This window comes from Enoplosus armatus, chromosome 1 (genome assembly GCF_043641665.1).
Source record: "Enoplosus armatus isolate fEnoArm2 chromosome 1, fEnoArm2.hap1, whole genome shotgun sequence".
NCBI lineage: Eukaryota > Metazoa > Chordata > Actinopteri > Centrarchiformes > Enoplosidae > Enoplosus > Enoplosus armatus.
In genome coordinates this window covers 8,565,170-8,588,248 of record NC_092180.1, presented here as the reverse complement: position 1 = coordinate 8,588,248, position 23,079 = coordinate 8,565,170, and the positions used below count along the sequence as shown (strand labels likewise).

The following is a 23,079-nucleotide window of genomic DNA, read 5'->3' as shown; positions in this document are numbered from 1 at the left end:
CTTTATTATGTCCTGTCTCGCTGAAATTAAGAATTTGATGTCCAAAAATGTCCTGCAGTTGAATGTTTCCACATCAGAAATCATTATAATCACTCATTCTGCCCCTTCAGCACTAGCAGCATTAATGATCTCTCTTCTAGTTTGGGTGCCTTATCTAATATTGTTACAAAAGAGGCCTGTAGCCTAGATGACTAAAGTGATGAAGTCCTGCTTTGTCCAACTGAGACATTTAACCCAGGTCAGGTCATTCCTTTCCTCTGAAGATTCAGAAAAGGTCATCTATGCTTTTATCTCCTCTTGACTTGACTAATGCAACACACTTTATTCTGGTATCAGCAGGCGAAACATCCAAAGATTGCAATTTATATATGTTTACTTGTACTTTATTTTGACAGGTCTTTATCATCATGTTGTCCTGATACAACACATGTAATACCATGTACTTGTTTCAAGTGGTTTCTGTAAAACTGGTTTTATTTATGTACTCAATAGTTACAATATTGCTTAGTGACATTAAAGTGGGGCGCAAACTAATAATTGAGTGCCACCTGCAGGAATTTAAGTCTCAAAAGAACATTCAGAGAAAAAGACAAATATTGCCAATTTTCAATTCTGGTGTATCAGAATTTTCCAAGGAGTATAGTTTTGAGGTACTTGTACTTTACTTGAGTATTTCCATGTTATGCCTCTTTATGCTTCTACTCTACTACACTCAGAGTGAAATATTGTACTGTTTACTCCGCTACATTTATTTAACCACTCCAGTTACCAGTTACTAATCAGATTAAGACATTTCCCATGTAAATGTCTCACATGGTTTCATTTAAATAACTGTTTGAGGCCCAAAGAGGGAAAACGATCCAATATTTCATAAAAAAAAAGAGCAAAGATTAGAGAGAACCTTAACATCATCTCTCCTCTGCATAGATTTGTGTTGTGACCCTTTGGTTGGGAACCTGGACTAAACTACCAAACTGTATATAAAAGGTGTAACACGGGCTCATTTTACTATATGACTAATAATGACCAGAGGAGCTGAAAATGCTATTTATGTCAATTTAAATGCTCAAACGCGTCCCTCATCTGAATGTCAGCCATTTACGGATCCGCCTACTGCATCAACTGATCCCGGACAAGCTGCAGAATGTTGTTTACAGCGTTTTAAACCTCAATGGCCCTTTTTTAAGCTGACCCTGACACTGTGTTTTTTTTTTTTTTTACATCCTTTAACTTGGCCTAAATCCTGATCAGTTCTGTCAGTTTGAAGATCACTCCCCTCTGTAATAAAAGTATTGTCGCCCTGCTGCTGAGCAATATATCAGAATTCCACATTATATAAGATATTTGCTCTTTTCTATGAACTATGAACTTTTTTCAGAAAATGCCCCGCCCACTGAAAAAAAATCCTGATTGTAACACTCCCCATTTTGCAGCAGGGGCTGCGCTTGTTTTTTTTTGTTTTTTTTTGTTTTATTTGTTTTTGCAGAACCTTCTGGCTGTTAAACAAGAAAACATGATGGAGATTTATTTAATTTCAGTCCTTTTAGCAAGCATCCTCATCATACCATTGGCTCTCAAAACTTTTTCCCCTTATCTTTGGATGGATATTCTGTATTTCAGGGATCTGCTACGGATTTTAGTGAAGTTTGTGTCGAGGCGAAGAAGGAGACCCCTCTTCTTTGTGTTGGACCGTTTCTTGGAGCAGACCGCTGCGCATCCAGACAAGCTGTTCGTTGTGTTTGGGAATGAAAGCTACTCGTACAAGTACACAGATACAAGGAGTAACAAAACGGCCAACGCGCTTCAGTCTCAGCCTGGGTACAAAGCTGGGGACACCGTCGCGCTTTTCATGGGGAATGAACCCACCTTCATGTTTACCTGGCTGGCTTTGGCCAAATTAGGTTCTCCTGTGGCTCTTCTTAATCACAACATCCGCGCCAAGTCCCTGCTGCACTGCTTCAACTGCTGCAAGGCGAAAGTGTTGATAGCAGCCCCTGGTATGAATGCGTGTGCTTTATGAGCAAATATTTACACCCAGATCAGGCAGTAAGGCCTGCGCTTTAAGGAGCTGCTGACTTCAGCCATGCGTTCAAGTTCGACGTTTTTTAAATAGCTATGAAACTAAATGATTGATATGTTTTCTGGTTTTAATTGAACATTTAACAAGTTAAAAATGTTTTGGAAAAGACTTTTCAATAGCCTCTGGCCCATATGAGGCACAAATTCTGAAATCCTTTGTATAATTAGATGTGCACAAATAAATGAACAAACAGACGTTTGAAATTGTCATAGCATGCTTTTGTTTCTATATTATATTCATAAGAGATGTAAAGAGACTTCAGGAATGATCCTGAATGAGCTCCTGCCAGATTGATTTAACACAGTCACATGGACGGGAAGGGGCTTAAGCTTATTAAATGGTGATGGCATACGAAGAATATTTACCATGAAGAATTTGTTCGAATGTATTCAGGAACAGAACTTCATTTTGTGGTTTGACAGGGCTCAGTAGGCATTTTCAAAATAGCCTGTCAGATTACTGGAACAACTTTTAACCAAGTCAGGGATGCAAACTGTATTTTGTTCTCAAATGACTGCAGTGCACATTGTCATTGTCTCCTGGACTTATAATCGTAGTTCACTGATCGCCCTCCAGCCTCTATAGGCTCAGGTGATTCTCACTCTTATAACACAAAGTGAAAGTTCAGCTTCTATAATTGCATTTTCTGTAAAGCTGCATGCATCACTGCCAATATTGGGTGCCAGTATCTATGTCAAGTCTGTATATTAACATAAAGCTAGTAGTTATGATTGTACTGTATGTCCCTTTCCAGAGCTAAAGGAAGCAGTGGAGGATGTGCTGCCCTCCCTGATAGAGCAGGACGTCACCGTCCTCCTGATGACCAAACACTGTGACACACCTGGAATGGCGAGCTTCTCTGATAAAGTGGACAAGGCATCGGACGCCCCACTCCCTCGATCCCTCAGATCACACATCACATTCAAAAGTCCTGCGGTTTATATTTACACATCTGGCACTACAGGTAGTGGAGTGGCTGCGTTCGTCTGTTTGTGTTTCAGTTTTGTGTGATAATCTGTTCCCACAGCAACATATCACAGGCCGTCTTCAGTCTTCAAGGTTTGTGCTGTTTGTGTCTGGTTGTATTTCAGGTCTCCCTAAGGCAGCTGTGGTCAACCAGAACCGCCTCCTAACGGCTCTGGCTGTTTTATCTTCAAACGGTGTAAAGGCTAGTGACGTCATCTACCTCAACCTGCCTCTGTACCACACAGCTGGATTCATTATAGGCTTTATTGGCTCCATTGAGACAGGTGAGACGATGGTTATGTAGCTAAGACTGTCGTGACCTCAGACCAGAGTGTAAAACACATACGACTTTGTCAGGACTGTGTGAGATTCTGTATAGCATGATGAATACTAGCCAACAAGGAGTTGTAAGGTTCCTTTACTGCCTTCCTGCCTGCGATCATTGACAGTTCATTATCAGTTTAGATTCATAAAAGTGGCACCCTGATTTATGTTTTTACAACACATGATCTTAATATGAGGCTAGTGTTGGAAAACTGTAAACTAAATTGAACTGACCCTTTTTCCACACAACACAAAGGTAATGTCCCTGCTCCACCTTCTCTCTGTGGGTTTCCTGCCCCTGGGAGACTAAATGAAAGAGTCTTTTGTCACGCTGAACCAGTAATCTGAACAGAGCCGGGTCAACCAAAACCAGATTACCTCTACTTTCTAACTGCTTTTTTTCTAAATAGGCTAAAGTTCACACCGCTATTATATGTCTGAGTAAGCAGTCTGAGTTACACACATATTAGGAGATATCCAATACTGCCCCACAACACTCACAGTCCTGTTGTGCATTACATGCAGTTAAATGGCATATAGTCAAGTCTTATATATAGTACAGTTATTCATCTTTAATGCAGTCAATTCGAAATATAAATGGAGCATAGAAATAACTAGGGATACTGTAGTTAATGCAACAGTGGAATTAATATTCCTTATAAACATAATGCATTTGTTTGAATGGGTATCTGCTGTGTCTGTACTTTTATAATTAAATATCTAAAGTTGTGAACAGCAGAACTTAATGAATTGAAAGCCATAAAAGTAAACCTGAGTCGCCATCACATTTCTACCAATCAGATGTTCTTTTTTTTCTTTTTCTGAAGGCTCAACTATCATCCTGAAGAGGAAGTTTTCTGCCTCTCAGTTTTGGGATGACTGCAGGAAAAACAGTGTGACTGTTGTCCAGTACATCGGAGAGGTGATGCGTTACCTCTGTGTTACACAGAAGGTAAAATTATTTTTTCTCGTTACACAAAGCTCAGTACTGCAAAACTTAAAACTCAGCAATATCACAGCATGTCCACATTGCTTAAGTAGGAATAATATTTGTTTTTCATCATTTGTATGCCACTAAGTTATTCCAGTTTTACTCCATTTAGTTTTCTGTGTAGTTTGGAAAAGCCTCTGCAGCACTGTCTTGATCATGTGACTGTTACAACTCCCAAGTGAAACCCAAAACCAGTGGCACTCTGTTAGTGTTGGCACAAGGTTAAGGGCTACTCAGGGGCATGGAAACTTGAATAGACAAGGCCTTTTAAATGAAGATTTTTCTTTTTTTGTACAATTACAAGTATATACCACCTTTATTTAATCAAGTAATATCATTGAGATCAAGGTCCCTTTTGCAAGAGAGACCTGAGGACAGCAGATAGAAAGAAAAACAAACATAGCCAGACATAACAAAAGGACACACAGCATCAGAGACATTTGGTGTTATGTTGATGGTGGTGGAGAGCATTGTCTTACATGTTGATCCAAAATCTGTGTGAAAACTGGGTTGAGATCTGGTGTCCGCAAAAAGGCATTTTCTTCACATAATTTTCTGACTCACCATTCAGTGAGGCCTGGTGCACGGACGCATCTGCATTTGATATGATTCTCCACTCTTTTGTTCCGATTCGTATGTTTTACAGTTTTAGTCATCTTTGTCATCCAAAGAGCTGTCACAATGCCATAAATAAACCATTGTACCTGACGGTCTGATATTTACAGGTTGATATATCTGATATCTGGGTACATTTATCTATTTATTGAATTCCAGGAAACTCAAACAAGCTCACTCAGCATCTTTGGCAGGGCGCCGTGGGCACCATGCCTCCTCTCTGCTATCTTAACCTCTGTGAAAACTCCTTTGCTGGAGACATCTGCAGAGACTGAGTACTGTGAACCGGCTGCAGCAGGCTGCCATTGAGGCAGACCTAGTCAGAGATTAACTTTCCAAATCTGTACATTCCCACAGCGCAGCACAGCTGGTTTACCAAAATAGAAATCATTAAATCTCAACTATCGGGTTCCAGCCTTCTGCGTCTGTAGGGGTTTGAACAGCATGAAACATCATGGATACATGTGAATATCAACCGCTGATATGATAAACAGACATTATCAGGCAGTATCAGAATGATTGCACTTCTGAGATCTCTTAAAGATGTATCTGCTGTATTTAGGAGTACTGTAAACATTCTGCCTACATGCATGGCCATTCAGAGTATCTAATTGCATCACATGAAGTGCAGTCTCAATTTACTGCGTGACCCTGCACCAGTAAGAGGAGGTGGTTTGTCTGTATCTGGTCATCTCTAGGAATAGAAGCTGGCCTTTACTCTGGAAGACCATATCAAGTAACTTGGCAGCCAAATCTCCCCGGACTCGTTTACGACTTTATGGCCACATTTGTTACAGTGAAAGGCATTTCATATACAGTATTTGTGTGTTTTTTAGAGAGATGAGTATTTTTAAGTCACACAAGTATTTTTGCTAGTGTGAACTGGTTTCTAATGTCAGATTCTTACATATAGATTGGGATTAGGCACATTGATCAGATATCCCAGATCAGAAAGGGCCTAATTAGATGTAAATAACAATAATGATAATTAAACAATGAAACATGTATTCATGATTTTCACATTCATCAAAGAAAAATAAACACAACATTTCACGTTCTTCACATATTTAACAAAGAAATAAAAAACAAAAAAAATAAAAACACATCAGATAAGGAAGAATAAAATGGAAACAGATGAACAGAAAACAAAAATATCTGTGTGTTTAAAAGCAGCGCAGCAGCCTCTCAAAATGTTGACGGCTGGTTTTTGGCCCCATCACCACTATTTCTTCTGTCTTTGATGAAGGTTTCTGCAGTTAGTCGATTCTAGTCCTTCGACTATTTGAGTTAATTAAGTATGAAACGATTTATTTCTGTAGCATTTTGTGAAATAATTGATCTATTTATTTTTATTTTCATATGAAAATGCAGAGAGAAAATGACAAGGACCACAAGGTAAGACTGGCCATCGGCAACGGCGTGAGAGCAGAAATATGGAGAGAGTTTCTCAATCGCTTTGGGAACATTCAGGTGCGAGAGTTTTACGCCTCCACTGAAGGAAATGTGGGATTTGTCAACTACGCAGGGAAAATTGGAGCTATTGGACGAGTCAACTATTTGCATAAGGTAAGAAAGAGAAAAAAACATTTATGTTTCTGTTAATGCTGTTTCTGTTATCTTTTACAGACAGTTTATTAGTGTGTCTAATGATACATTTATTTATCGGTGCATGGTTTTCACTGGACAGGAAGGGTATGAAAATGTGTAATCTGAAAAGTAATTTGTAACTTTAGATGCCAGACAAATGTAGGAGAGTACAAGTGTAGTTGATAAATAATAGGGGAGTTATATGTTATTATAGTTTATAGTTAGTATAGTTTTATTCTGCTGTTGGTATGAAGATGTATTGGACACATAATTCAATACTAATGTCTTTACTTTCTCCTGTAGAAGCTCTTTCCGTACACTCTGATTAACTATAACACAGAGCGGGATGAACCGGTTCGAGATGCCAGCGGCCTCTGTGTGGAGTCATCCAAAGGTGCCGAAACTTTTACTGAAGACGCTAATCACTGTATCACAGATTTTGATTGAGTAGTCCACTGATGGACACACGTCTCCTGGCTTTTTCTTCAAGGTGAGACAGGACTGCTGGTGTCGAAGATCACAGACATCGCTCCTTTTGTCGGCTACGCCCAGAACGAAGACCAAACGGAGAGGAAAAGACTTCGCAATGTTCTCAAGAAAGGAGATCTTTACTTCAACAGTGGAGACCTCATGAGGATCGATAACGACAACTTCATTTACTTTCAGGATCGTGTAGGTGACACATTCAGGTACAGAACTCAGGATTTGATTTTGAAGCTTATTGTTTTTTACAGAATAATTGCTCATATTTTTACACTGCAGAATCGTCCACATTATTACAAAGGAAAATGCTTTTGTTTTTCCTTTGTATTTCCACGAATATCCTATCTCACCCACAGCAGCATTTCTCATCACTACATTTCCCTGCATGTTATGCACCAGGCTCCTTCAGAAAAGCTTTGTTGTTCTCGAACTTGTAGTCGTTGCTCAAACATGAGCTGTTGGTGAGCAAAGAGAGGTTATGTTTTTGTTTCCTCACATGCCTGTAATATGTACTCTTGCCTTATGTTAAAACAATTAAAACAAAATGGATATAAACTTGTGACTTGTTTGAGGACACAGGTGGAAAGGTGAGAACGTGGCCACGACCGAGGTGTCTGACATCCTGACGCTCAGTGATTGTCTCAAAGAAGCCAATGTTTATGGAGTCCAAGTGCCAGGTGATTCCTTCTTCCTCTGTACATTTAACCTCCCAGTATGTTTAATAAGAACATCATGACTTCCAAATGGCAGAACATTGAAGCGAGACATTGATTTGGTAATGAATTAGTTAATGAAGACTTTGAAGTGCTTTGTCTGTTTCTGTTGTGTTCGGCAATGTAGGGCATGAGGGGCGGACAGGGATGGCAGCTGTCACTGTGAGGGAAGGTGCCCAGTTTGATGGCAGTAAACTATATAACCATGCGGTTAGCTACCTGCCGTCATATGCCAGACCTCGCTTCATAAGGATACAGGTAATTTTATTTCACATGCACTTCACTGCATTTCAGTTTTGGTGCAACACAATGTGTATTAAATCACTGTATCGACAACATCGGACAACACATTTGGCCGTGCATTTTTCTCCCTGTGTTTGCAGTATGTGATCAAAAGCATGTGATTGTCTTGTTCTGCTTTCCGTCCATCTAGAACGCCGTGGAGGTGACGGGGACTTTCAAGCAGTTGAAGGTGAAGTTGGTGGAGGAGAGTTTTGATCCAGGACGTATCCAGGACCCTCTTTACATCCTTGATGATTATGAGAAGAGTTACATACCGCTGACAGCTCAGGTCTACAGCTCCATCATATCAGGAAACGTCAAACTATGAGTGGACTCTTTATATTTGCGTTCACTAACTGTGCAGGCTTTTCAGTCTGAACTTCTGGCTCTGTGACTGAATCTTTTTACTAATACACATCATTTGTGTGTAGTAAAATAATAGGGAGACATAAACGTCTTTATTATAAGCTGTAGATGAGAGTCAGAAGTGTAGGATTCATTCGTAAGGATTCATGTCATGTCAAGGGAAGGAGGGAGTTTGATAATATATATGATATGTTTACTAGCATGATGATGGCTTTCCAGTATGAGGACTGCTGCTTTTTCTTTTTATTAAATCTAATAATGGTGTTAAAACATGTTGCTGTTGGGATGGTGGGGGGTGTCTCCCTTGCAGCAAAGACACCATATGCATAAACTAATTGCGTAGTTTAATGAGACGCTTCTGACAGGCTCCATGGAGAACCAACTATTAGACAGTGGCTCTTGGACTTTCTTGCACAGGTTACTTAACAGAATACTTTGCTTTTAGGAAAGATGTGAGTACCACGAAATGGTTTTAAGAGTTACAAAAAAACATGTAGAACAGAACCTAATATGACTTTTATATTTATGTGTTTAAAGTAAATATGAATTACTGTCCTAAAAATTAAAGTAATTCTTTCTGTAAAACCGCAACTTGTGTATGTGTATGTCTGCTCCGATTTTACTCATCATAGTTACAACAAAACAAAGACAAATTGTGGGTGTGAGAGATGTGGAAAAACCACAAGGTGGAGACAAATGTACGCTACCAGAGTCTCAGTCCTCTTCCCTTGCTTTAGTAGCAAGGCCTGGCCCGCATTCATCCCATCGGTGGTGGACGAGGTTGAGGTCAGGGCCCTGTGCAGGCCAGCCAAGTTCTTCCACAGCAAACTGGAAAACCATTTCTTTATCGATCAGGGCGTTGGTATGTAAAACACATAGAAGGGCGTTCACCGAACTGTTGGCACAAAGTTTGAAGCACACTATTGTCTAAAATAAGTTGATGCACTAAGATTTCTAGTCGGTGGAACCATGAAAATCAGCATCACACCAAAAGTGCACAGAAGTATGTGGACAGTGGTGTCTGCACACGCCAGGTATGCTCTTGTGCGTATTATGTATGAATTAGTTTATTATGTAATAACATATCTGTTCACCCAAAGAACCAAAGTGTAGCCGGAAGGATACTGATCAAGATCAGTCAGTTTTAATCAGCCCAAACTTTGTGTCACTGCTCCAAAATGTAGTATTATTGGCAACAATTTAACCAGTAATCCGTAAATGTGTGCTCGCGGGGCAAACACGTGTGCTCGCGAGCAAACACACCTTTGTTACAGCCCCAGTGGAGAAAATCGTTCAAAGTGCAAGTGCCACAAACTGGATAGGCACATACTATGTTACTGTATGCTGTAAGTTGAACCTTTCAGGGCTCTCAAAGCTGCGGGACTACCACGCATCTCCTGATTATAATGTTTGCGTATATTTTATATACCGCCATTACAGGTTTGGTCATTTTGCCGTTATTGGTTTACTTGAGAAATCCCTATTTTTTGAACGATTTAAGCTATGCAGTCACTGCCATTCAAATCGCAGTGCGAGTGGGCAAATTCAAGACGCAGAAACCGTTTTACAGTATGTTGGATTGTTTTCTGGACAAAGTGGCGAGGCAGCCGCACAAGAAGTTCATAGTTTTCGAGGAAAGCTCCTACACATACAGCCAAGTCGACAAAGAAAGCAACAGAGTGGCCAGAGCTCTGTCCACTCACGCACAGCTGCGGGAGGGAGACACGGTGGCTGTCTTCCTGGGCAACGAGCCGCAGTTTGTGTGGCTCTGGCTCGCCCTGGCCAAGCTGGGATGCACGGCTTCTCTGCTGAACTCCAACATCAGATCCAAATCTCTGCTGCACTGCTTCTCCTGCTGTGAAGCCAAGGTCCTGGTCGCAGGCGCTGGTAAGCTGGGAGAACACGACTGAGACGGACTATTATCCTCTATGTTAGTCCAGGTTTTCTGCATTGTTTGTTTGTCTGGTGTTGCATTAGCAATAAAAGGTGACAAAGGTTTTGTTAAGTCATTAATATTGTCACATTTCATTAGTTCAACTTTCTTTTATTTCCCATGATGATACATTTCTTTCCTCCTGTGTATATGTTCTTTGCATGGTGTTTATCACCATGGATCACCCGACCAATACTGGATTTAAAATCTGATAACTATGTATCTGCCGATAATTAAAGCAATTTCTTTTAACATAAACACATAACATGAACAAACAATCTTGATACAGATCACATACATTAAAAAACTAAAAAAAGGGACCAAGATACATAGTATGTGAGACATTTTACAGTTGAAAAATGGTGGACAAGCGATGTGATGGATAGTTACATAGTTTATTTACATATAAACTATGTAAACTTCTTATCGGTTGAGATACACACTGATACAATCTGTCTGCAATAAACTGATATCGGCAGATGTATTGAGAGTCAATTTCAGTATCAGTATCAGAAAGTATCAGTTGTGGTCTGCATTGGCTTCATTCCCATGATTCTCCACATCTGCATAGATTACTTTCCCAATTTTATTGTCACTGCATTGACCTCCATGAAGCTCTCTTTTCTGTCCTTCTCAGACTTGCGAGGGGCTGTGGAGGAGGTGTTGCCCACCTTGAACCAGCAGGGCATCCGTGTGTTTGTCCTCGGTGAGGACTGTGACGTGGCGGGCATTGAAAGCCTCTCTGATAAAGTTAAGCAGGCCTCAGACCACCCTGTGTCACCTCAGCTGAGGGCCAACATTAACATTAAGAGTCCTGCGCTGTACATCTACACCTCAGGAACCACAGGTAATCTGACCTTCACTTCTAATCTGCGTTTGTATTTTTAGTGTGCGACAGAAGTAGGGCAATAAAAATGTGCTAAGTCTGCTTTCAATGGCGATGTTATCTTTTAGGGCTTCCCAAGGCAGCTGTAGTTAACCACGAGAGACTATGGATGTCATCTTTTCTTCAGTCTGTTGCTGGTGTGCGCTCAGACGATATCCTCTACATATACCTGCCTCTTTACCACAGCGCTGGCTTTCTGATGGGACTTTGTGGAGCCATAGAAAAAGGTAATTCGCAGCATCATAAACCTCACCGAAACGTGATTTCCAGGCTGCATTCTGATGATTTTACTAAAGGTTAAACAGCAGGTATATGACTTCACATAACCGTCAGTCTGGCTCTGATTTCCACTGTTTGTATTTCAAAGTCCTGAAGGTCACACGTTTACAAGAGTGTGAGATTATAGTTTGCTGTGCCTCTTCATTTCTAGGCATCACTGTTGTTTTAAGATGTAAATTCTCTGCCTCCCACTTCTGGAACGACTGTAGAAAGTACAATGTGACTGTTGTTCAGTACATAGGAGAAATCATGCGCTACCTCTGCAACACGCCACAGGTAAACCTCATTATAACATCACATTCTATTGTTCTATTCTATTATTACTAACAATATGTTGGTAAATTCATCAACACCTGCAGCAGACACATTGCTTGTACTCGAGACCAAAGGTAAACATAATGTGGTGTTTAATATCCTAATCGCACCTCTTCTTCACTCTCCTGTAGAGAGACAACGACAGAGATCATAAAGTCCGATTGGCTTTTGGTAACGGGATAAGGGCCGACACCTGGGCCGATTTCCTGCAGCGATTTGGGGACATTCGTATCTGTGAATGCTACGGAGCGACAGAAGGAAATGTTGGCTTTGTCAACTACATTGGCAAAATTGGAGCTATTGGCAAAGAGCATTTTCTCCACAAAGTAAGACAGGGGATATATCCAGATGTAGTCTGACTTTAAATGGGCTAAACATGATTCTTTCTATGACTGATAACTTTATTCTTTTCATATGTTTTATTCTTGTTGTTTTTCAGATGGGATATCAGTATGCCCTCATAAGGTACGACACAGAGAAAGAGGAGCCAATCAAAAACTCAAGAGGATTTTGTATCGAAGTCCCCAGAGGTGGGTCAATCTTCTCCCAAAACATGTCTCTCTCTCTTGGCCTTTTAGCTACATATCCTGTGCTTGTTGCTTTCACCCGCAGGAGAGACCGGTTTGTTGGTGGCAAAGATCGGAGAAAGAACACCTTTCAGCGGCTATGCCAAGAACAAGCAGCAGACAGAGAAGAAGAAGCTGAGAGACGTGTTTGTGAAGGGGGACTTGTACTTTAACAGTGGCGACCTTCTAAAGATAGACAGGGAGGGATTTGTCTTCTTTCAAGACCGCATTGGAGACACTTTCAGGTCCGTGAAGGAAACAAATTGAACAAATTTAGCAAGCTGGGCACATAATGGAGACGAGCCCACATCTGGAAACAGTGTTACTGTTGGTTAGATAACAATGTCAAGGGCAGAACAAAGCCTGAACTGTAATTTTGTAGATGAATGTTACCCAGAGTCTCTGTAAGTTTTATCAACACAGGCTACGTTTGACTTTTAAAGTCAATTAGTTGGAAAATAAGACCAATTTTATCAGTGGAAACTGAATTTAAGATGTAAGACAAAACATTACATTTCACTGTATTCAAGACAATTTAAGGCCTTGAATTCATATAACATAATTTCAGATTTCAGGAATTACAGACACCCTGGTAATTCTGCTGTACTAACTTTCAATATTTGATTCCCTGTAATTGTTAGTTAAAATTAAGAATCTTTATTATTAGTAATATTTCAGCATTGTCTGCAAATGGAAAAATGGTTTTCTCTGACTATGCTTTAATCTAAATTATAACAAACTGTGCCCAGTGCTAAATGGAAACACTGCAGCTAAGTTATGCACGTACTGTTTTTGTGTTGTCATCTAATACAGGTGGAAAGGAGAAAATGTGGCAACCACAGAGGTGGCCGATCATTTGCTCATGGTGGACTGCATTCAGGAGGCTAATGTCTATGGTGTGAAGGTGCCAGGTAATAATGATATTATTAGCAATGACTTATAAAGGACATACTCATTAGATAACCCAAAATATGAATTATTTTGTAAAATTCTGGGGGTTTTAAATTCATTGTAATCATGAACCATGTAATCCTGCAAATGAGGTTTAAAATATTGAAATTGAGAGGAATTTGAAACAGGAAAGCATGTATTTGGAACTACTTTGCTATAGTGTGAAACACACAAACAACTATTTGTACTCACGTCCTGAAATAACTGGTCTCATTACTTTGACCTTGACTGATTAGGACATGAGGGAAGGATTGGAATGGCGGCACTGACGTTGAAAGAAAACATGGACTTTGACGGCAAAGCTGCATATCAGCATGCCAAAAACGACCTCCCCAGCTATGCAAGGCCACGCTTCATCCGCATACAGGTAAACAAAGTCCTGCTGGATTTATTTACAATATTATGACATCTAAAAAATCAGGAATTTGACTGAAAACGTCAACTTGCAACTCTTATACAAACATACATTTTTCTTTGGTAGGATGCGCTGTTGGTAACTGGGACGTTTAAGCAAATGAAGGTGAAGCTGGCAGAGGAGGGCTTCAACCCTGCCGTCATCAGGGACCCTTTGTTCTTCCTGGAGGACAGTAAGGGCTACGTACCCATGACTCAGGAGATATTCAACTCCATCGCAGAGGGAAGAATCAGGCTCTGAATGAGTTCAGTGTTTATTATTGGATTGTCAACCTCAAATAGTACATTTGATTTTTAGGTTTTAGGTAATACAGGATGCCAAATAATGATAAATGACCTGCACATTGAGCGTTTATGTACAGCACATTTCATGAGCTACTTCATCTTCTGTGGAAAATATTGTGTACTGAAATATTTCAAGGGATATAATTTTGTTTGAAATACTTTTTAATAAAAAGCTTTTAAAAACATGGTTGTAAATCAGCAAAGCGAGCCCAAATTATTGATGATGATGGTGATCTTCAATTGCTGGTTCAGCACCTACATAGCTGGTACAGTAGTAAATTGCTTAATTATCAATAGCTGAATTACCACATGTGTATGAACTACTGTACACTGCTTTCAGGATCATTACAGGAGCTTAGGTGCAGTAGCAGTTTCCAGTGGAGTAGGAGAGGGAGCTGGGTTGGCTACAGGAGAGGAAGACATACAGTTAGTTCTTCTGCAGGTGGAGGACAAGGGTTTTTGAGCTGCCTGTGAAACCTTCAGAGGGCAGCACAACGGGTGCCGGCCACACTGCACCCACTGGTTGCAGAAACTTGGCACGCTGTAGAACTTTGTCAGCTTTTTCAGGACCTGTTTATCCAGAAGATTTGAAGGCATCTCTGTAATCTTAAACACAGGGCCGGATCCTGTCGTAGAGGGCGTGGGGAGGGCGCCTGCAGCATCTTTAATGCTTGGCTTTGTTTCAAAGTCGTAGCCAGACATCGGTCCAATGTAAGTGTAAGGCAGAGGCTCGCTGTTGCAGCTAAGAGAGCGCATTGGTCTCCTAGATTGAGTCCAAGCCTTGTCAATCCACAGCTCCACTTCAGCCTTGTCCAGCCTGGAGGCAGCATCCTCTCTCTCCTCAGACCTGGTGTCTGAGTCTGAGTTTTCTTCACCTACTATCACCTCATCTTTCCCTGATTTTGATTGGTCTGCATTATTCAGAGCCTGTGTCTCAGCCAGAAGAGTGGAAGCCATTTTGGAGATGATGCTCCAGTCCTTAAGGATGTCGTCTGCGGTAGTGAACCGGGAGGTCACCGTGAATCGGATGATGCGTTTGGTGTGAATGTCTGCAGGGATGAGGTACATGGTGCCCGACCGGGTCAGTCTCCTCAACAGTTCCTGTGTCAAAGCATTTCCTCCCTAGAAGAAGAAAATGATATAAAATATTCAGAAACATAAAAACAAAAATAATTTGGCCAAAAAAACTGGAAGCTTCCAAGCAAAATCCATTCAAGGTTTCCGCTCTTAAATAATCACTGGTGCTGACCTGCCCGTCACCTGTGTTGTAAAAGTAGTTTACCTTATTCAATAAGTGACCTTTGAACAAGGTGTGCCTGGGAAGTCTCAACAATGATTAGCCAGTGAAAGACATGTTGCTTAATAAACTCAGTTTAACGTTTTTGTAGTTTACTGTGTAGACAAATTTGTGCTCCATACTTTCAGACAGAAGACCACCAGGCCAAGGTGCCTCTCAGCAGGAACCTCGAAATTTGGGTCACTCTTTATGTGCGACTCAAAGAGCTTTGCCATCTCAACCCCCTAAAAAATAATTACAAAATATACATGTAATTCTGAACACTTTAAAAACAAAGACAATGATAAATACACTTCGTGCAAGGTCCCTCATCTGATAATATTTGATATTTATTCTTAAAACTATTTGCATGAAGAGACTTGAATGCCACTTACATGTTTGATATGAGCCTGCAGGTTTGTCAGTCCAAAGGAGCGCATAACAAACCAGAGTTTGAGAGCACGGAAACGTCTGCTGAGGGGAATTTGCCAATGCTGAACAGCAGAAAAAAAGTAGCGTCACTGCATGAAATGATTCACTATGATAATTCAATTTTTTGAAGACATGACGGTATGATACCATAAAGTCCGTGGCTGCCTGTGAGTTTTCATGTCTGAGGTAAACGGGATCAACAGTGAACGTCTGCTGGAGCTTATATTTATCCTTCACCCTGAGGAAACAAAGTTAAACCATATTACAAACAAACAAGCATTAACTTTGGATTTACTGGTTTTTAATTTCTGACCTACTTTCATAGATAATATTTATTTTTACAGAGGTGAGACAAAGCATCAATGCTCACCAGAAAGCTGAGCAGTCAAAATGGACCATCATCCACTTGGAAGGGTTGAAGACAAAAGAGTGAGCGAATTCAATGCCCTCCAGGGACCAGCGGAGCTCAGGACAGAGGTAGGCTGAGCCTGCATACGCTGCATCAACATGGAGCCACAGCCCCTCTTCTGCACCTGTAAAAAATATTTAGATACTGTAATTCTCCTAAAGCATCTCAATGGAACGACACAATGTTTTGACTTTACAGGCAGTGTTAAAGCAGACGTGGAGACGTACAGACTGGTCCCAGTTCAGATAGATTGTCGAAGGCACACACTCCTGTAGTTCCCAAAGTTGCACACAGCTGAAACGAGGAAAAAGTTCTGTTACACAAATTTGTATGACCTTTTCAGAATTTTCTCTAATGTTTGCTTTTTTTCTAGAATATTAGATAATTTTCCCTCTTTGGGCTTCAAATCATTATTTAAAGAAAATCAAATGTGACAAGGGGCCCCAATTAGACACTGCTGTTATATGATCAGTCACAAGCCAAAAAGGTTGGAAACCACGGGTTTAATCTTTAAGAATGTATTGTGTTTTATAAACTTATTTTGTAAAGTAACTAGTAATTATATCTGTCAGGTAAATGTAGTGGAGTAGACCTCAAAATTGTACAGAAAAAAAAAGTATGGTACTTGAGTAAATGTACTTAGATACTTTACTCCAGTGGCTATTTCTGTAAGTTTCAGGGCTCTGCATGATTTGAAAAGACTGCATTGTGTATGTGATGCCAGCTAAAACAGGAAAAAAACACACTGGTATGATTCTTAAATCTTCCACATAAACACCCCCTTACCCTCATGATGTGTGACATATACCTACCATGAAAGGGACCAGTCCCCTCCTCCTGTCTTCTTGTATGGCTTGTTTCAAAGTGTCTCCTCTCAGAGACAACTGCTCGTCAGTGGGCAGAAACCTGATCTTCACCAGAGAGATCAGACCTGCCTTCTCAACCGATGAATGAGCCTGTAAAAGCAGTCACACGTCAAATCTGTTTCTCAGTTTACTTCATCTGATTGATAGAAAGTTATTGTTAAAGAAGTGGTAACACTGACCTGATCTGAAGTGTAGGCCACAAGTCTTGAATTTAGGACGGAGTCGTCCACCTCCTGGTCGAGCTCGACCCGCAGCTGCAAAATCTTGTCTTTCCTGGATGCCAGCAGAGCAACCAGTGTGCTCTCACTGACGGTGCTCTAACAGGAGAGTCGGGCAGAAGAGGAAGATAATAAGGTCCCAGCTGTATAAAGTTGCAGGGTTTAAAATAAACAGATCGAGGTGTCACAAACCTGCAGTATGCCTCCACCTCTGCTGTCAGGATGGTGATGCTGGAAGAAGGAGGGGAGCCCCAGTGCTTTACACAACCAGTCCATCACATTAATTTCCAATTCTGTACATGCTGGGCTGGAGGCCTGTTCAAAACCAACACGGACAATACAGTTTATTCTGATGAAATGACTTCATTGTCATGCTGTTTTTGCTGTTTTTCGGTAGTGCAGTGAGGGTTGCCAACTTACCCAGGTGAATCCAACACAGTTGATGGCATTGGCCAGCATGTCCCCGAGCATAGAGGGCCATGATGTCAGACTGGGGTAGTAGGCATGCATGTGAGGGCTCTGCCAGTGAACCACCTGGGGGAAAAGATTAGAAAATACTTCCATGCCTCAAGTTATTGATATGATGAGGGATGACAGCGGGAACTTACTCCTGGCATGATGACTTTCTCGATGTCGTTGAAGATACTCTCCCAGTCCTCCGGCTCTATAGGCGCAGCGTCAGGGACAAGCTCCTTCATGTAGCCTGGCTTCACATCGGGGATCACCCTCCTCTCCCTGATGGAGCCCAGGTACTGTGTGATGTAGTCCACCAGCTCCTTACCTGATCAGTAACAGACACTGTAACAGCTGGAATGATATTCCTATTCAAATGTATCATTCTTCTTTATTTTGGCTATGGTTTACTTCTCAATGTTTGCAGTGAAATACAACAACACGGACAAAGCGAGCTAATATAGTAAAGTGGAACCTATTATATTACCTCTGCGATTGTACTCCTCAGCCTGCATTTTTTTGAGACGAGAGCTCTTTGAGTTAATTTGTTGCGTGTAACAGGTGGCTGCAATGATGCTTTGAGTATTCAGCGGCAGGGATCGCAGAACTATATACACCCTGTTGTGAAGAACACGCCCTAAAGTGGTGACGCATTTGAACCATCAAACAAATGCCCTTCATCACTCATTAATTCCACATTTGTACTAAATATTTACCCTCCTGGTGGTAACGATTCATTTATTCACATCTCAGAGACATGGTACTGTATTTAGCATGACAGGACAATATTATCAGTATAACTGATAGTTAATGTAACAGTGCAATATTTTTTGTGCAATATACCTAATCCCTCTGCGTCTTGAACAAGTATTCTCCATAGAGAGAGAAAATGTGTCACAATGTAATTATCTTATGTGTAATATAAAATCATATACGTATAGATTGTGACTTCATATGCATCTGGAATATATTTTCCATATCGACACCCTTTCAGAAAACACAAAAAACTGAACCAAATATTGAATATATGGTATTTATTAATAATTTCACTCAAAAAGGTTATGACAATAGATGACTATTGACATACTAATAACAATGTCTGTCATTTATGTAACATAAGAGGAATAAATGACTTAGGCACATTTTTGAACATGACTTCATGACTTAAGCAATTTTAAACCTTCAGCTCTGATTACTAATATTATGCTCAAGTGAGATTTTCATTAAATAAAAACACAAAAGTAAAGAGGATCCTTTGTAATTTTTTAGTTCTACACATAATTTCTAGCTGTTAGATTATAATACGGTATTCAAATCTTGTAATGTGGAAAAAATGAGACAAAAACTGTAGATGAAATATTGTTTGAAAAGACAGAAAAGAGTTAACAGAAAGCCTATCACTTAACAGCCACAGATTCTGGAGCCTTTCCACTCTTTGCTAAATGCTAGCTTCATGGACTTAGCTATTTTGCTGACTAAAATGCTGAATAAAAAGACTGAATAACTATGCAATATTTATAGCCTAGCCTATATTACAGTAAACCTCATCACTTAACAATAGGGGACAAGCCCTGAATCATGGAAATAACTTCAGTGGCTCGGTAGATTTTCATTCTTCTTGAAAAGCTTGTAAAATTGCCTAAGTCACATTGTCTTTTGACTTAGGCAAAATAAAACGGCCTAAGTCACACTCTTGACACTCATCAAGTCATTATACTACAGGGGTAGACTCGCATGATCTGTTCAACTGAGGATGCAGGTGATTTTACCAGAGATGGCCAGCATCATGAGATGATTTAGGCAAAAAAAAAATCATTTTTGTCAAAACATGACTTAGGCCATTACTTTAGGAAGATGACGATACGATGATGTGTCACCATACATATAAAAATATGAAATTTGTATAATTATTTATTACTATGCCCAGCCCGCGTGGGCTTACAAGACACCATAAATGTTTACAAGCCAGGACCAGATGCAGCATACACATTTTCAAACAACAGAGAAAGTCCAGAAATAGAAAAGCAGCTGAAGCATCTTTCGCAATAAAATCTTCAGACCGTCATTGAGTACAACAAAATTCACGGAAAAATCTTAATAAGTACTAATTAAACAATTTATCTGAGACAAAGTTGGCAAACTTAAACACATCAAAATTAAAAATCCATTCCAGTTTTTGATCATCTGCACACCAGAAGATTTCAGGGCTTTGTCGAGCCATTTCATGGAACATTAACTCTCTTAAATCATCACCCATCTCTTGCACTTCACCCAAATCCCATAGCTCACACAATCGGTTTTCCTCCTGAATATTTTAAGTAAGTAAGATCTAATAAGTAAAGATCTTTGGCTTCTGGATAAAGGAGATATAACATATGATTCAGGGCATGTATTTAAGTCCTTAATTTTGGCTTTGACAGAATGTTTTTGGACCATTTTTCTTCACATTTCAACACAAATGATTCCTGTGGATATACAGCATATCCACTTCCCCCAAAAGTGAGTAATGCTCTATTGTCCATGGAGAATAGAGCAAGTGATTTACGCCACATAAACACCTTCGCCATCTTGATTAGACGCTCCAACAATCAGATCATTTCACATTTTCAAATAATGATGATATTTTGCAAAGTTTATGTCAGTTAAAGGCCTACTGATGCATCAATGCACATGTTCACTCAATCAGCTACACACAGTGGATGATTAACGAGGATAAGAAAGTAGGAAATACAAAGTTTGACAACACAAACTTTTTTGAGCTTTGGAGGTGCTGGTAGGTGGATTCTTTGGACACAGCCAGACTAGCTGTTTCCCCCTATTTCCAGTCTTTGTGCAAAGCTGAGCTAACTGACTGCTGGCTCCAGCAATATATTTACCATGCCATCAATCTTAACAAAAAAGCAACTAAGCATATTTCCCAAAATGTCAAATCCTTTTAATATATTTAATATAGGCCAGAATATTTAACTCAAATGATATATATATACTGTATATTTGCATCATGAACCTCTAAAACAGTACTGCCCTCTCAGCTGGCAGACAAAACGGTAATAATGTTCTCATAGTTGATACAAACAACATTCTCTGCTATTTCCTCCTCTCATCTTGCCTGAGCGCATTACAGAAGCTGATTGTTAGAGCACAGCAATATTTGTGTTGGATGATGACTTTGCACAAACACATAGAAAGGTTAAGTGTAGGGGACATTACAAAAAAACAAAAACAATGAATGAACACACAGTAAAAGGTAATAGGATGATAAGGACAAACCCATTTATGTCACAGCTTATCGCTGCCTTTTAAATTCTGACAAAAGCGGCAGTAGCACCTGCACTGTTCACACACTGTGCATTGTGCTCGACATGTGCTAGCTCTCATCTGGTTCTCTGAGGAAGCCAATGGTTGGACGCAAATCTAGCCATAATTCAAATATGCTAAGCACACATCAATGTTATACCAGAGAGACTATGATGAGATTCAATGAAACCAATAAAGCACCAGAGGATGTTTATCTAAGCCATTTGAAACCTGAACTCCGGTTCATCAGTATTAAAACTGCACCTCTAATGACTTCGATGTTATTTTCAGGAAGTTCATTTGGGAGAAATAGAGTCTGTACAATGTAGGTGTATTATTTATTAACACAGCATACAGGTGATTCATCAGACACACTCTTCAAATACTGTTTTTATTTTTCTGTAAGAATTTGGTGTCATTTGATTTTTAGTGTTTCATTCAGTCAGGTGCTCTTCTTGTACTGGATTCAAACAGCAAGATGTTTCAAAAAGATATCTTCTCTATTGTAACACATTGCCCACATTCAGCAGATATGATTAACCACATCTATTACACAGTGTTCCTTTCACTAAGTCCAAACTGTTGCATGCTGTGTTAACCACAAGTTTACTATCAAACTAGTTACTTTTTTACTAGTTTTCCACAAAACAAGTGCATTCTTGAAAGTCCTCTGAATTACAGTTGAGCTTAAACGCACAAGTTCTTTGAATCTGAGCAACAACCGCTACTTTTGATCCCACTGAAGGCAGGAAGGCCAGTAGCAGGCAATGACAAGAGTAAGTGTGTGTGGTACAAAACACAGAAATAAGTGTTATGTGATATGGAGCAGAGCACACTGTGACTATTGTGCTTCTTGTGTGCCTTTACGTCTGAGAGTCTGAGCCTGATGAAAGCAGGTTTAACCATAATTGTGCAATTGAAGCTCAAGCACTGCCTTGTGACATCAAAGTCAAAGTGCTTCCTGATGGATCTTATGCTGTTGCTTTTATTCAAATAAGATGAATATGAATATCAACAACATTGGCCTTGATAATTGAATTGTTTGACGTGAGTAGGAGCAGAGAAGACTCGCTGACTAATGATGAGACTGTCTGTGAATGAAGGTGAAAAAAGGGAAACAAGAACTAATGTTGCTTCATGGTGACAGCATCTTTTTGATCTATAATCAATTAAGATTTAAGGTAGAATATTAATTCTTAATTTATAACTGGAGGGTTGATCTCTGAACTTGCAGTATAAATGTGAGAATGGACAGTGACAGAGCAAAACTTGTGCACAGCCTTTAACCCACTACTGCTCCATGGAGCTACTTAGTGGCCAGCCGCTCAGACAGGTTGTACTGGGAAGCTTGCCGGTGTGGATGCGTGTGAAAAAGACACCATTGCACTCTGCTTTACTATGCTCTTTTATTATCCCGTGCCGCACTTTGTTAACTTTGTGTTTTTTAAAAGCACTATACAAAAAAAAAGAAGCTATTAATAGACAAATTCATGCAAAGCAAATTAACTTCATCTTCTGTATACCGTTTTAACCCAGTATTATATATAAGTAAAAAAAGTTTGATTGCACAATCAAAAAATAATGTACAAACAGATTGCAAAACAGTTTTTGGACCACAGATACAACTATTAGTGCAGGTCAATGTACAACTCTCCCTGTCGTGAAATGTTTATGCTTGTATCTTTGCTTTGATAAAGACAAGGCCTCGATGTCAGTTCATAAGAGTGCTGTTTTGCCACTGTATGCAACTTTACTGATTTGTGCTGGTTAATGTGTTTCACTTATCTTCTGGCCCACTCCACAAGCAGGCAAGAGGTCACAAAACATGAGCAGTGTAGCTGATTTTACTCAGTGACACTTGAGATTGGTAAAGTGTATGTGTGGGGGGTGAAAGTTAGAGCCTCATTTGAGACTAAAGTTGTACTTTATCTTATCTTCTCCAAATTCACAGGAAGATACACATGTAGACATACAGCAAAACAAAGGACAGAGAAAGTGCTCAGTGAAGCAGAGGGTTAACTCCAGAAGGTGGCAGTAATGCAACATAGCGGATGCCAGCTGCCTGAAAGAAGAAGAGGAAGAAGAGGAACAA

At 40.0% G+C, this 23,079-nt stretch overlaps 3 protein-coding genes across 3 annotated transcripts; 2 read left to right on the top strand and 1 right to left on the bottom strand.

The window, feature by feature from the left end:
• Positions 1–1,513: 1,513 nt before the first annotated feature.
• LOC139287688 (long-chain fatty acid transport protein 2-like) lies at positions 1,514–8,913 on the top strand. Its single transcript, XM_070908885.1, has 10 exons — positions 1,514–1,997; positions 2,835–3,044; positions 3,172–3,330; positions 4,198–4,322; positions 6,348–6,542; positions 6,867–6,957; positions 7,054–7,252; positions 7,626–7,723; positions 7,887–8,017; positions 8,193–8,913. The coding sequence occupies exons 1-10, from the start codon at positions 1,514–1,516 to the stop codon at positions 8,367–8,369; spliced, it is 1,869 nt and encodes a 622-aa protein (XP_070764986.1). The 3' UTR covers positions 8,370–8,913.
• Positions 8,914–9,813: 900 nt separating this feature from the next.
• Positions 9,814–13,992, top strand: LOC139287237 (long-chain fatty acid transport protein 2-like). Its single transcript, XM_070908234.1, has 10 exons — positions 9,814–10,294; positions 10,978–11,187; positions 11,295–11,453; positions 11,657–11,781; positions 11,952–12,146; positions 12,260–12,350; positions 12,433–12,631; positions 13,200–13,297; positions 13,574–13,704; positions 13,819–13,992. The coding sequence occupies exons 1-10, from the start codon at positions 9,814–9,816 to the stop codon at positions 13,990–13,992; spliced, it is 1,863 nt and encodes a 620-aa protein (XP_070764335.1).
• Positions 13,993–14,381: 389 nt separating this feature from the next.
• hdc (histidine decarboxylase) lies at positions 14,382–18,221 on the bottom strand. The gene is made up of 12 exons (XM_070903533.1): positions 18,178–18,221; positions 17,846–18,018; positions 17,658–17,771; positions 17,430–17,552; positions 17,199–17,336; positions 16,966–17,109; positions 16,381–16,447; positions 16,115–16,277; positions 15,892–15,982; positions 15,708–15,806; positions 15,456–15,557; positions 14,382–15,158 (listed from the first exon to the last, which is right to left on the bottom strand). The coding sequence occupies exons 1-12, from the start codon at positions 18,203–18,205 to the stop codon at positions 14,382–14,384; spliced, it is 2,019 nt and encodes a 672-aa protein (XP_070759634.1). The 5' UTR covers positions 18,206–18,221.
• Positions 18,222–23,079: the final 4,858 nt, after the last annotated feature.